The 14,542-nt window shown below is 47.0% G+C and overlaps 1 protein-coding gene across 2 annotated transcripts in view; it reads right to left on the bottom strand.

Moving 5' to 3' along the window:
* Positions 1 to 1,051: 1,051 nt before the first annotated feature.
* The window catches only part of LOC144702035 (Insulinase (Peptidase family M16) family protein), a 57,670-nt gene continuing 44,179 nt past the window's right edge, over positions 1,052 to 14,542 (bottom strand). The window contains exons 19-26 of one of the 2 annotated variants that reach the window (XM_078573895.1): positions 13,332 to 13,436; positions 6,665 to 6,866; positions 6,379 to 6,587; positions 5,497 to 5,621; positions 5,364 to 5,415; positions 3,198 to 3,284; positions 1,506 to 1,628; positions 1,052 to 1,420 (exon numbers count right to left, since the gene is read on the bottom strand). In XM_078573895.1, coding sequence (XP_078430021.1) covers positions 1,169 to 1,420; positions 1,506 to 1,628; positions 3,198 to 3,284; positions 5,364 to 5,415; positions 5,497 to 5,621; positions 6,379 to 6,587; positions 6,665 to 6,866; positions 13,332 to 13,436 — 1,155 coding nt within the window. In that variant the 3' untranslated portion in view covers positions 1,052 to 1,168. Of the gene's footprint in view, positions 1,421 to 1,505; positions 1,629 to 3,197; positions 3,285 to 5,117; positions 5,293 to 5,363; positions 5,416 to 5,496; positions 5,622 to 6,378; positions 6,588 to 6,664; positions 6,867 to 13,331; positions 13,437 to 14,542 lie in introns of those variants that run through there. The other variant, XM_078573896.1, reaches the window with a different exon arrangement.

Here is a 14,542-nt window from a genome sequence, read left to right as displayed (position 1 = left end):
CCCTTGGTACCATTATTGTTTGTCCTAGCAGTGGGTGCCATGGCTATGTGTACATTACATACATGTTCGCATGGCCTTCTATGGGGCTCTCAGATGACCAGTTATACAATAGATATTCCATAATTCCAATGTCCAAATGAGACCTCTCCATTTTAAATATCTATTCGTAGATTTTATAGTTGGGAAATGAACCGGAAAATCAGCATTCATAGGTTTTGGGCTTACAGAGGATAAAGAGACAATTCTCTGAGGCTTTGGGGACACCTAGGCGGACATTAACAATGATATTTGGGACTGGCACTAACAAGGGAAAGGCTCTTAAACACGGATTGGCAATTGGTGATTGAAAAGGAGCAGAGACAAATGTTGTCAAAGTGGGGGACCTCACTTTACCCATAGGTCCTTAAGTTACTCAATGGTATCATAAAGAGTCTAGAAACCTTGATGATGCAATTCTTTTGGAAATACTTTAAGATAGGGAACATCAAGGGGACGGCTATGGTATCCTTAATGAGATTTTAAGACCACTAGATTGAAGGGGGCTAGGTTTCTTGCATCTAGAAACCATCAATATTGTGTTTTTGACAAAGCGGGCGAGCAGCGTAATGGCATCCAAAGAGGACCTGTTCACCAAGGTCTTGAAAGATTGTGATGGAACAGCGGTTAATTGGGAGCATATCATGGTTCTAGTCCAATGGGCATCGACTTTCTACCAAAGTACGAGACACATCCTTTTTCACATTCGGGGGTTCCTTGAAGCCAGACAGATGGCTCTTTATTTCACTAATAGATGAATATATCGTTGGCTAGAGGTACATGATTGGAGGAGTTCCTACGCCTATTTGCTCTACCATGGAATCCTCAAGTGTTCGTTAAAGTCTGCTGGAATGGCACGTGAAATCTGATGTTGGAAAGTGTGTTATGATATCAAAGGGTCAGCGATTTGCTGGGCATCTAGCAGTCTCTGTTATCTTTCATAAAAATGTGAGAAAATATGTTTGAAAGTGTATGCTCAGCAAAATAGGAGGAACGATAAAACACTACAAAGAAATGACCAATAAAACAGCATATTAAAACTTTAAAAATTAAACCACAATGGCCGTTTGACATCAATTCCATTTTGTGACACCACTATTTTGTCTTGGTATAACAGGGTTCTAAGCAGTAATCAGAGCTTCATACGATTAGAACCTCCTTTGAAGGAACCATACAGAGGCATGGACCTTCTAAAGGCAAAGACATCATCGACTCTAACCTTTCCGGGCTGCATCCCGTGTGACCTGGCTATTTCGTATTCCTTCAAATGCAATCCACCATAAACTTGAACAGACAGTGTCTTCTTCCTAGGCGAGGATACCTTGACATAATCGTGGAAGAAATCAATTAACTCTTGCTGGGCAAGGTCCCGAAGAACTGCAACCTGTTTGCATCATGTACCGAGACGGAGGGTGTAAATAACAGAGAACAACCAGACATCAAAGGAGGTCAAACTTCAAAATATGTACCTCAGTTTCAGTTCGGTCAAACATGAGAGTACCATCATCTATCTCCCGCCAGTAGAATGCTGATTCTTCTCTCAAATTCTTGAACTTTTCCAACTTCATATCAATTAATGCATTAACGTTCCTCTAGAGAGTGACAAAGAAAAATTAGAAAAAAACGAGTAGATTTTAGGATTAAGAAAACATTATAACTCATACACCACATAAAATTAAAATTCAATTGTTAAAAAACTGAACAGACGTTGTGAAGAACAAATCTTTAAAGTCAAGGCTCAGTGTAAACGAGTAAAATATTTATTTTATTAGTGTCCTATACCCTGAGCAGCCTTCAGTAGCTCTTGGATACAATGCCATCAATGTTCGCCACATTTTATGTGGCTTGTTTAAGAAAAAAAAATAGTTCGTTCCAAAAACACAACGAATTTAGTAAATAACAAAACCTCCGAGTCAACCAATGCTCCTCAACCTGGAAAATGAGATATGTCACTCATAGCTCGGAGACAGCTTATTTTTAGGGAACCAGCTAGGAGATAGTGCACATGGAGGAAGGAACCAAAAAACGTTTCCCTATGCACTTACAAAAAAAAAGCCTGTAAAGCAAATTGAGAAATCGTAAAAGAATCAAACTTTGACAGAAAATTGAAGAGATTTACCATTTGAACATTTAAAATTGAAGAATCAAAGTGCAATGATAATTTATTTACACCTAAAAATCAGTTGAAAAGAATATAATGAGAATGTCTTCTTAAGTATTTCCTTCATTTACTATGTGAGAAATTCGTCCGGTGATTATGGTCTTTTCTTTTTTCATGATCAAACCAAAGATAATTGAATTCTGATAAGAATCTCGCATCGCATCTGAAGGTGAAGAAAAGGAACAAAGGCACAAAGTATGGACTCAGGGAGAACATGCCATCTCAACTAGAAAACCAGGACAGGAGAAGCATCAATAAATAAAGAAACATATCTTTTCAAGAAGTCATTCCGCCTATTCAGGAAGTTTGGAGGCGCTGAGGCAATTAGCTGGTAGTGGTTCATCTTGTCAGACCGGAGGATCGACATCAATTGAGCGGACCTCCAAAATCCGTACTCTTTCTTTGCTTCCCCTCTGGAGAGTGTATTCCCTCTATAGAATTCTGATATGCTCTCGACATCGTAGAAGTTCGAAAATGGCGGAAATTCCACAGATCGACCAACTATTCTCTTATATCCAACGTTCCAGAGATTCAAGAGTTTGGAAATGGGAACATTCAAGAAAAGAAACAGAAAAAGAGAAACAAGGAAAAGGAAATAGGAAGATCGGCTTTGACGCTTCCTCCTTCTGGATCCGGGAACTCTCCCGTACTCCAGCCCACTTTTCGTAACTGAATTTTCAAGATCCCTTTCTCCCTCCTTGATGCTCTATTTATAGTCTCTCTATGTTGACCACCTCTACTTACTTGGCCGGCGACGCTTTGACCTTTGATATGTTCGTTGCAGAGTTGTATCAAATTCTCATTCTCGAATTCTTCTGACCGTTATGAGCATCACTCAATCTTGTTAAATTTAACATTTAATCTATCAATTATTTGGAGAATCATAATGAACTCTGGATATACAATGGCTTCAGAAAAAAATATGAATGATGTAGAAAAAGTAATAGAGTGCATAGAAAGCATTTTTCAACATTATGGAAATTGAGAAGATACAACTAACCTCATATTCGTGGGCAGACATCTCAACGAGATTCTTCTCAAACTGTTTAAAAAAAGCTTCAACTCTAGTATCAAGCTGAGAAGGGTCCTGTTGAAGAAGATAAAATGGATAGAACTTTGTTACTTAGAAAGGAAGGGATACATGCCCTTATATAGAGCTGAGAGAGAGAGTATTAGAGATTTATCAATGTGGGATTAAGAGAGGGAACCCTTAGTGGGCTAAGGTCCAGTGGACCTAATAGGCCACGCCACCTATTTCCCAACACTCCCCCGCAAGCTGGAGCGTGGATGCTCGTCATCCGCGCCCAGATTGTGATGTAGTCGTAGGCGGTGTAGAGTGTGGAGCAGGATGGCCGGAAAGATGGCGTAGGACGGCTGGAGGCTGAAGACGGTTAAAAAGAGAAGATGGCCGAGGCGGTGGGAGCACCAGGAGGCAGCCGGAGGCATCTGAGGCTGCTGAGGCAGCTGTAGGCGTCGGAGGCGGCCGAAGGCAGCGGCGGGCAGAGGAGGGAGCCCGAGGGAGACCGAGGCAGCTGAGGCAACCGAGGCAGCTGAGGCAACCGAGGCATCCGGTGGAAACCGAGGCGACGAGGCTGCCGGAGGCTGCCGAGGCAGTCAGTTGTGGCCGGAGGTGACCGAGGCCACCAGAGGCTGCCGAGGTAGCCAGTGATGGCCGAAGACGTCCGGAGACGGCCGGAGAAGGCCGGAGACGGACAGGCGGCCGGAGGAGTCCGGAGACGGCCGGAGAAGGCCCGACGACTGGAGAAGGGCCGAAGGCTGGAGAAGGCCAGAGAAGGCCAGAGAAGGCCGGAGAAGGTCGGAGAAGGCCAGAGAAGGCCGGAGAAGGCCTGACGGCCGGAGAAGACAAGAGAAGGCCAGAGAAGGCCGGAGATGATTCGTGGAGCGCCGCCGGAAGTCGCCAAGGGCGGCGGAGGCCGTCAAGGGCAGTGGAGGCGGAGGTGCCAGTGGAGGTGGAAAGGACCGCCGGAAGTCGCCAAGGGTGGCCGAGACGGAGGCTCCGGCGGCGGAGGAAAGGGCCTCTCGGGCAGCGGCATTCCAGGAGACGAGGTCCCTCTCGGACATTTCATCGGACAGGTTCTGGGCGCGGCAAAGTCCAGGAGACGAAGTCCCTTTCGGGCATTTCGTCGAACAGGTTCTGGGCGCGGCGGGAGTCCAGGAGACGAAGTCTCCCCCGGCATTTCGTCGAACAGGTTCCGGGCAACGGCAGGGCAGCGCAACTGCGGCGGACAAGGGCGGCGGAGGCGGGGGCGCCGGTGGCAGAGGCGGCGGAGGCAGCAGTGCGGTCAGAGATGCGGGGCAAGGGCGGCCGATAGCTTCCGGCAAGCTTGCTGGGAAGAGCGGCCGGCAGGGCAGCCGGCAGGGTGGACGGCTGGAGGGCGGCTGGATGGCGGGAGGGCCATCGGAGGGCCGTGAGGGCAGCTGGGCGGCTGGACGGAGGGCCGTCGGAGGACGGTTGGACGGCTGGCCAGAGATCCACTGGTCGACCGCCGGATGTTGTCCGGGGAGGCAGCTGGAAGGGCGCGCGGCCGGCTGCCGCCGCACCACGAGAAGGTTGGCCGCTGGCAGCGGCAAGGCAACGTGGAAAACAGGTTCAGTCGACTGGCCGCTGCTGCGCCATGAGTGGGCGCGTTGCTGATCGCCGTCCTCACCGCCGGTGGAGACCGGCGGTGAGGAGAGGAAGCAACGAGGCGGAGACTATCCTTGGAGCGACGTCGCTTGGAGATCGCCGGAGCCTGAGCGGCGAGGATCGCTGGCGGTGGAGCAACGTACATTTCTGATGCCGGAGCGGAGAGAAAACTTTTAAAACCAAGGGAGTTAGGGTGGCGGAGGAGAAACCTCCACCACCCTAAGGGAACAATGATTTCAAGAACCCTACATAACCTGTGGCTCTGATACCATGTTGAAGAAGAAAAAATGGATAGAACTTTGTTACTTAGAAAGGAAGGGATACATGCCCTTATATAGAGCTGAGAGAGAGAGTGTTAGAGATTTATCAATGTGGGATTAAGAGAGGGAACCCTTAGTGGGCTAAGGTCTAGTGGACCTAATAGGCACCACCTATTTCCCAACAGGTCCTGCAATTAAAAAAACAGTAGCAAATAATATAGCACCTCAGGAAAAGATAAAACCCCACATTAGACATTACCTTCACATTGGACTGGATAACAACTTGAAGGCCCCAGACGCCTGATTTATTCCTGCAAAAAGTCAGTAGTTCGGTTATTCTTTAATTATCAGAGATAGTATGTAAATATTTACATGCCCATAAACACACAAACCTCTGTCTAAGCACAGTTATGTATCCAAGTTGCTCCACTGATCGCAGTTGATGAAATGCAGGTTGTTTCGCAATAAGGGCAAAGAGCTGAAGTTTCACATTCATCTTTGCATCATCTTGATGTACCTAGAAATTTATGCATCAACTTGAGTCGCAAGCAGTGGTTCTCTGGGAAACCCTAATCGTAGGATGAACGAGAAACATAATTGATTTCACATTTAGCTCCAAAAAGTTCCTCCCTGCCATTTTATCTACGGTTACAATGTGGGCCATGAATAGAGTGGTCCTTACTGCGCCTTCTAAGAGGACCACACATGTGCCCCCATAAAGGCATACTTAAAATAGATAAAAAACAGGAGATTAAAAAAATGATTAAAAAACATATTCTTTAGCTGACAACTTCGAATCAGTAAATACATTAACCGACTGAACACTGAAATTAAAAAGAAGCAATTTTATTATAATAAACGCAGGTGTTGCTTCAAGAAAAAACTCAGGTACAAAGGATAATGCAAACTGTCCAGGGCCCCACTCTTCGACCAAAATCATCTTCAAAATTGTCCTCTTCCTTTTCCTCCTCCCATGTAAATGGCATCTGTGGGACCTCTCTAGGACTCGGACTTCATGCAAAGTGCTCTTGGCCAACACTTGAGGGAGAAATTTTCAAATATAAAGCATTTGATTAAGGATGATCGAGACTCAAATCACAATTAGGACCAAAAAAGTGAGCCGATGGTCTTAATTTCAGTAAGGCATTCTTAGATCAGAAACTCTGTCATTCCTACAAACTTAAGATTGAAGAGGTATCATTTGCTAAGACAATTCAGCGAGAAAAAAGAAAGGAAAGAACATAGCAGATGAAAGAAAAGATCAAAACACTAACCTGAATATAATGAACAAGCGAGGAATTCTCATCACTTTGATTCAAGACCTCAACCGGATAAAAAAAGCTTGAACCCTTTTCCAACTTGGTAATTCTATTTGTTAAATGTTCAGATGGGAGTATTGGCTTTCCAATTGGATTGCGACCCCGAAATAACATTTCTTCAGCGTGCTCGATGATTGACTCTGCTTCTTTCGGTTCAAAGTTACCTAAAAAAATATTTCTCAAAATGATTTAGTTTTTATTGCTTCAATGAAAGAAAAAAAATCATAGAGCCAGAAACAACCTGTCACATAACACTCCAAAAATGTTTTTGAGAAAAGTTCTGGAACAAACTTGGATAAAGCGCTGGCATCAAGTTTAGGAAGCACTTCGAGTATATCGGTCAGAGGCCATGGTTTTTCTGATAGCAATAGAGAGCAATAATACAATGCCTGTTGAAATGGTTGCTGAAACTTGAAATTTTGGTACTCTTTCCAAATATCTTCCTATAATCCGGATAACAAATCAGTCAATTTGAAATAATATGAAAAACAACTAACAGGAACCTCTACATTTACAATGATTAAAAGAAAAGATTGGCATTAATTACAACAAAAAGATTCACAAACAGATGCAAGAATATAGAGAATCATCAGGCATGAACAAGATGAACTCACTAATTCAAAATTAATTACAGTTAAGTTAGGAGGGTAGAGACAGATCACCATAACTTTCAGTCTTGCTGACGCAGGACAGAACAGCAGCCAGAGTCTACATTTAGGTTTTATAAAAAAGGACAACTCTATCTTACTCAAGTTTGCAGTTAAAATACCCATGGGATAAAATAGGGGCCTGGGCCAAGGGGTAAGCAAGGGCCACGGCCAAGTTTTAGTGGCTTAATTCATACACATGCGAACTAAGTCACTTAAAAGTGGATCAAAAAAGAAATTAAAAAGAGGCTCTGCTGAACACTAATTTACCGTTTAAAATGCAATGTTGGATATCTTTAGATAACTGTAAAGATCCGTGGTTACTGGAGAGAAAAAGAAGTATTGGGCTCATTACTAGGCCCTTTCTAAGCATCAGTTAATTTCTTGTGACTACATAACATCATTTGGAATTTTTTTAACATTATTTGAAGAAAGCTTCCTCTCCTGGGATTCAAAGCTATTGTACTACACCCTCCACATCAGTCGGTCAGTCAGTGCAGCTGAATTGAAACATCTAATGCTAACACTTCATGAACAAGTCAGGTATCCTGGTCAACAGGGAAAACCTTTGATAACTTCGAGTGTTCACCATTCTGAGACAGCCCTGGACTGTGTTAGAGAGCTTTTCATCAATAACATCTAGACCTCAATCTCTATTTGGAAATGTCTGGGTTCAAATGTTTTAACCTTAATATATCTTTCTCAGACTAAACGGATCTCATTACATGCAATTCCTCCCAGCTGCGAGAAGAATTCAAGAGCGGCAAGAAATTAGCCAGTTGAATTGAATACATAATATACGCCGAGTTTCAGCTTGTCACAATCAAGAAGAGGTCTCCTTGGCTGTCCTGTAGATATCTTTATATCCTATTTTTTCAGTTATATATCTGTATTCCCTTCTTTAAGTCAGAATGGGGAAAAAAATTTTGTTACCGCTTCATCAGCAGGTATACCCACATTCTGAAAGAGGAACCACTTCCACAAGAATGTAAGAAATTGTCAAAACAGGTAAATTTGTAAAATCTGCTCTAAAAAATGTGGATCGAAGAAACATAACAAAATAAATGAGGGAAATATTATGAAAATAATAAAAATATTTAATAGGATTGAGACCGAATAAAAAGGATTCATGATATATAACTGTTAGTGAGATAGGTCTCTTATATGGCCAATGGGCCCTGTTCTATTAGCCCATTAGCCACTTACTCTCTTTCTCTCTCCTAGGGTATAAATACCCTTCTATTGTAACTTATCTATTATGAGTGTATCCTCCTCCTAACCCTAACCCTAGATTAGGGTTTCACATGGTATCAGAGCCAGTGCTCTTGATCCATTGCTGTGCCCTAGTCCCTGGCCCCTTTGCTGCCACTGTCTGCTAGCCAGACTCACTAGCCTTGCCAGTGGACCTCACGGCCAGCCTGAGAGGAACGCAGCCAGCCAAGCTGACCGCGACCAGCCCTTCCACAAGCCGCAGCCAGCCTTCTGCTCGCCGCAGCCAGTTAAGCCAGCCGCAGCCTTCTGCTAGCCACCCCTAGCCGACCCAGTCTCCGTCTCCTACTATGACGACCGACTCTACCCTCTACTCAGGGAATCTTCCCCCTGAAGCCACTCCGGCGCCGTCTCCCGTCTTCACGGCTGCCGACTTTGGGAAAGATCTACCATCCCCTAAGATTGGTCTACCTCTACCGCCTGCCCCAGACTGCTGTCGGTTGAATGCTCCGCAACTCCTTGCCTGGATCAAGTTTGTCGAGTCTATGCTGAAGGGTCGTCTCCTCCACAAACACCTGATCTGTCCGCCATTGCCGTCGACCGATCCGCACTATGTTGCCTTTGACGCCGAACAGAACTTTGTACATTCCTGGCTGCTGAACCACACGCTCTCCCCTTCGGTCTACGACAAGTTTCTACATCTGACTACTCCGAAGGAAATTTGGGATCATGCCCACAAGTACTGTGGTCACGATGCCGATCATTGGAGGATTTTCTCTCTAGTGGAGCGTGCTGGTGCCCTCCGCCAAGGAACCATGTCCATCATGGACTATAGTTTGGCCCACACTGCACTATGGCGGGAAGTTGACTACTATATGCCCGTTGGCGATCCGAACGGCGTTGACCGTCGTCACACCCTTCGTCTTCGCTTTCTGTCCTTTCTTGACCGCCTCAACCCCGAGTATGCCGAGGTTCAGCGATGCACACTGCGCACCAAGGGTACACTCCCGGACTTCGAAGCCGTGGTCAAGGAATTGATAGAGCTGGAGAGCAGTCTCCGTCGTGACCGCTCTGAGGTGGAGACTACTGCTGAATCGACTGCCCTGCTGTCCCGTCCTGGTGACTCTTCTGGTCTGCTGCCCCGTGCGACTGAGCAACCCAACCCACTTGCCCCGGACCCGGCCTCGGACCCGCGGGACAAGCTGATTTGCAACTACTGTGGCAAGCGCCGTCATACTGCGAAGTGCTGCAGGAAAAAGCAGCTTGACCTTCAGGCCGCCAAAGATGCTAAAGCCCATGTCGCCGCAGCCCAAGCCGCATCCCCTTCTCCGTCCAGCAGTTCTGTGGTGACCATGGAACAGTTGCAGACTGACCTTGCCCGTTTGACTGCCCAGTTGACTGCTCTGCAGACCCAGCCTATGGCCTCCTTCGGGACGTTTGGTGCGTTACTTGCCCCTTCTCCAGATCAGTGGTACTGTGGACATACGGCTCTCACAGCCCCTCTCGTGTCGGATACAACTTGGGTGTTTGATACGGGGGCCATAAAACACATGACCCCGTTCAATCACTGCTTTGTCTCCTATGAGCGGCATGTTGGGACCCGTGCTGTCCTCACCGCCGGAGGTGGACGTCTTCGAGTGGCCGGCATTGGGACTATCCACGTGGATGGTCTCGGTCTCATTCGAAACGTCCTCCATGTTCCGTCTCTCCGTGCCCTGCTTATGTCTCTGCAGCGACTTGTCGATGCGGTTCAGTGTTCCTTCCACATTCAACCTGACGGGATCTTCTTGTCTAAAAAGGTGCGGAAAACTACACTGATTAGGCAGGACTGGGGGCTGCTGCTGTTCAATGATGGGGGCAGATCGTGCTTCATGGTGCAGTGAAGTCTTCGACCAGCAGATGATCCTCGCCAAGACCGCCTCCAGCTTGCTCATCAGCGCCTCGGGCATCCACTGTTCTCGACTTTACAGCGTCTGTTTCCGTCTTTATGTATGGGCCTGGACCTTAAGACCATTGTTTGTGAGGCGTGCCAATTAGCCAAACATCGACGCTCGTCTTTTCCCCCATCTGTTTCTCATACGACAGTGCCGCTGTATCGTATTCACAGTGATGTCTGGGGCCCGGCTCCGCAGCCCAGTCTGAAGGGGCACCGCTGGTTTCTGATCTTCGTCGACGAGGCCACCCGCTACACGTGGACTTACTTGCTTCCAGCTAAGTCGGCTGTAGCAGCCACTGTTCGGCAGTTTTGTGCGATGGTTCAGACCCAGTTTGGTCGTCCCATTCAGCGTTTCCTCTCAGACAACGCTCGAGACTACGTCAACCAGGAGTCCTACTTTGCCGGGCAGGGCTTTCTCCATGAGACGTCGTGCGTTGCCACCCCAGAGCAAAATGGCATGGCAGAGCGTCGCATTGGCTATGTGACGTCTACTGCCCTCACACTGCTGTTGAATTATTGTGTCCCCTGGACGTATTGGGGTGAAGCCGTCTTGACGGCTACTCATCTCATCAACCGTCTGCCCTCTCAGCCTCTTCGGTTCAACAGTCAGATTGATCGGATGTCTGCTGCCTTTCCCGCCGTGACATTGCGTACCAACCTTCTTCCTCGCGTCTTCGGTTGCACTGCGTACGTTCATGACACAGCACCCACCTTGACGAAGCTCGATGCCCGGGCCCTCAAGTGCATCTTCGTCGGCTACTCGTCACTCCAAAAAGGGTACAAATGCTATCACCCGTCCACTAGACGGTTCTTTATTTCTTTGAATGTCACCTTTGCAGAATTTCAACCCTTCTTTGGATCTTCCTCCTCGTCTGGTCCCTCGCCGAGTGAGACTTCTTCGGCTCCCCCCTTGGAGCCCTTCCCTGTCGTGGAGCCCGCTGCTCCCTTTCCTCCCACGGATGTCGCTCTTGCTCCTCCACTCGATTCTCATGATTCTCCTCCTGCGGTGGTCTCCAACCCACTTCCTCCGACGGTGTCTCCCCTTGAGTTTTCCTCTACTCATCCTGAGCTCACCCCTGCTGTTCCTTCGTCTCCGCCATCACGTCCGTCCGAGTCCTCTGCCCCTGCTGCGACATCCTCTCCCTCCACTGCTTCCGCTCCTTCCCCGTCTGGCCATCCCTCTCCTTCGACTTCCCCCGAGAATGATGATGCCTCTCTTGGCTGACCAATTGCTCTTCGCAAAGGGGTCCGTCAGTGCACTCGCGCACCCCTTTACCCACTTTCTCACTATCTTTCCCATGACAGACTGAGTACTTCCTATCGTCTGTTTTTTACCCGCATTGCTTCGGTTTCTATCCCACGCCGCCTTGCCGATGCTATCGCTTGTCCTCATTGGAAAGCGGCAATGGACGAAGAAATGCACGCCTTGATCAAGAACCACACATGGGATGTGGTTCCTCTTCCGCCTGGTAAGAAGGCCGTGGGGTGCAAGTGGGTTCATACCCCGAAGCACTGTGCTGATGGGTCCCTTGAGCGTCGCAAGTCTCGCCTTGTCGCTCGGGGCTTTACGCATTCCTACGGTGTTGATTATTTTGCGACCTTTTCTCCCGTGGCGAAGATGGAGTCTGTCCGTCTACTCTTGGCTCTTGCTGCTCATCATGGGTGGTTGATTCGGCAATTTGACGTCAAGAACGCCTTTCTCCACGGAGATCTTGAGGAAGAGGTCTACATGAGCCATCCTCCGGGTATCCTCTTGGTCCTCCGGGTACACCGTCTGTCGATTGCGGAAGTCCTTGTATGGACTGAAGCAGTCTCCGCGGATGTGGTTAGGTCGCTTCTCTTCCGTCATGTGTGCTGAAGGCTACACCCAGAGCAACGACGATGCTACCATCTTCTTCCATCATGGCCCGGCCGGGGTCGCTATCCTGGTGGTCTATGTCGACGATATCCTGATTACCGGTTCGGATACTGTTGAAGCTTCTCGTCTTGGACTCGCTCTTGCTCGGGAATTTGAGATTAAGGCACTCGGCCCCCTTCGTTATTTTTTGGGCCTTGAGGTCGCCTACTCGTCTCGCGGCATCTTCGTCTCCCAGCAGAAGTACACCGTTGACCTGCTGACACTGACTGGTATGACCGATTGCTCTTCCCTCCGGACGCCTATTGATCCCAACGTGAAGTTGGGTGAATGGGGCGACTCCCCGCCGGTCAACCACTATCAGTGTCAGCAGCTGGTGGGGAAGCTCCTGTATTTGACCCACACTCGCCCCGACATCAGTTTCGCAGTCAACCTCCTCAGCCAGTTCATGCATTCTCCACATGAGATCCATCGCCAGGCAGCCAATCGGGTCCTTGCATACCTGAAAGGCTGCCCTGGGAAGGGACTCCTCTTCCCACGGAGCTCGGACACGACTGTGAAGGTATATACGGATGCTGACTTTGCAGGGTCCATCGTTGACTATCGTTCCACCACCGGGTACTGCGCCTTCGTGTTTGGTGGACTTGTCAGCTGGAAAAGCAGTAAGCAGGACAAAGTGTCCCGCTCCAGTGCTGAGGCGGAATTCGGGCCCTTGCTGATGGGGCTTCTGAAGGCCAGTGGATCTACGGGATTTTGCATGAACTTCGTGTCAAGTATTCCGGCTCGATCCACTTCTACTGCGACAACAAGTCGGCTATTGCTCTCGCCAAAAATCCTGGCCAGACTGGCCGGATCAAGCACATGGAGAGAGACCGCTACTTCTTCAAGGAGCGGATGGACGAGGGCATCTTCGACCTCCATTTTGTGTTTTCCTCCGACCAGGCCGCCGATGTCCTGACCAAGGGCCTGTCTAACCCCCTCCTGGTGCGTGCTGTATCCAAGCTCGGCATGGACGACATCCATACCTCGCTTGCCGGGGGCTGTTAGTGAGATAGGTCTCTTATATGGCCAATGGGCCCTGTTCTATTAGCCCATTAGCCACTTACTCTCTTTCTCTCTCCTAGGGTATAAATACCCTTCTATTGTAACTTATCTATTATGAGTGTATAACAATAACAAAATAGTTAGTGAAGAAATTCAAAGTTTATGACAAGATTAGAAGTTGTTTTAAAAAACAAAATAGCAGAATTAGAATAATCACCTTTATCACTGAGAACCTGTCAGCTTTGACCTCAAGCTGAGTGATTTTCTCAATAATTGCTTCTAAAAGGACTCGCAGCTTGTGGTTGTATCCAAAAACAATAACCTTAAAGATAAAAGGCCTTCCAAATTAAACATCGTCATCAAAGACAATAAATAAAATACATCAAAGGTACATTCTCAATGACAGTACCCAGGACTAGGAAGCAGGACTGTCTATCAAAGCTGGACATTAATTGGACATTTTTCTGAGTTAAAAAGGCTAGGTTATAGTTAGTTATTCTACCAACACAAAAGTATTATGTATCCGGTAAGCATTTCTGTTAAATAGTTTTCTTTCGCAGATTGGTTTTGATGATTCCCTTGGCTAGTATTTCTGTAAAGCTCATGCACTAAGTTAAAGCCTAGGGTGAAATAAAACCACTAAAGTTTTTGAATAAATTCCCTTGAGAAAGGAGTTCATCTGATTCAAGATGATCACAAATATGATACAGTAATAGGGTAAAAATAAGAAACTCAGCTAACCTGGGTTTGTGATAGGGATACTCTATGAAAAGATAAGTCAACATTACTCAATTTAAGGGTAAAAATCCCAGCCAAGATTAGGAATAATTTAAATATGACATTTGACAAAACTGTTGGATTCAAGTGCTTCCCAACTGTGCTAAAAAGCTATTGCTGATAGCAAAGGGCACTACTTTCCATCTTTAAGTGGGATGTTGTACTTAAACACTGCTGCTTGCATATTTATAGCCAAGTCATGCAGTGTATTGTTTATGGGATTTGAACCTGCCACCTGGCTCCAATACCGTATTGGATTGAAGCCCTTACCAACTGTGCTAAAAGCCATAGCTGATAATAAGGGTGCTACTATTCATCTTTACGAAGGATGTTGTGCTTCAACACTCCCCCATAGGAAAGAAAACTGAAAGAAGAGGAAGAAACAGAGAATTCAGAGCCACTGGAGAACTCAAGGGCCCTGGGGGTTGTGCACACTGTGGAATGGAATAACTAAACCCAAGTAACATTAGATGTGTGCTACACTTAGATAGGGATAGGAACCCGGCTCTCGATAAGGGGATCGTACCAATTGTATTTATGTGCTGATGTTTATCTGTAATAATAAACTGGGGTGAAAGTAGAAACAAGTATGGATATTCAACACTACATAGATGGAAATATTCACCAGGCTCCTAATACTTGATTTGGTTT

The sequence above is a fragment of the Wolffia australiana genome, chromosome 4 (assembly GCF_029677425.1).
Source record: "Wolffia australiana isolate 7733 chromosome 4, ASM2967742v1".
NCBI lineage: Eukaryota > Viridiplantae > Streptophyta > Magnoliopsida > Alismatales > Araceae > Wolffia > Wolffia australiana.
This window is presented reverse-complemented; position numbering and strand designations above follow the sequence as displayed.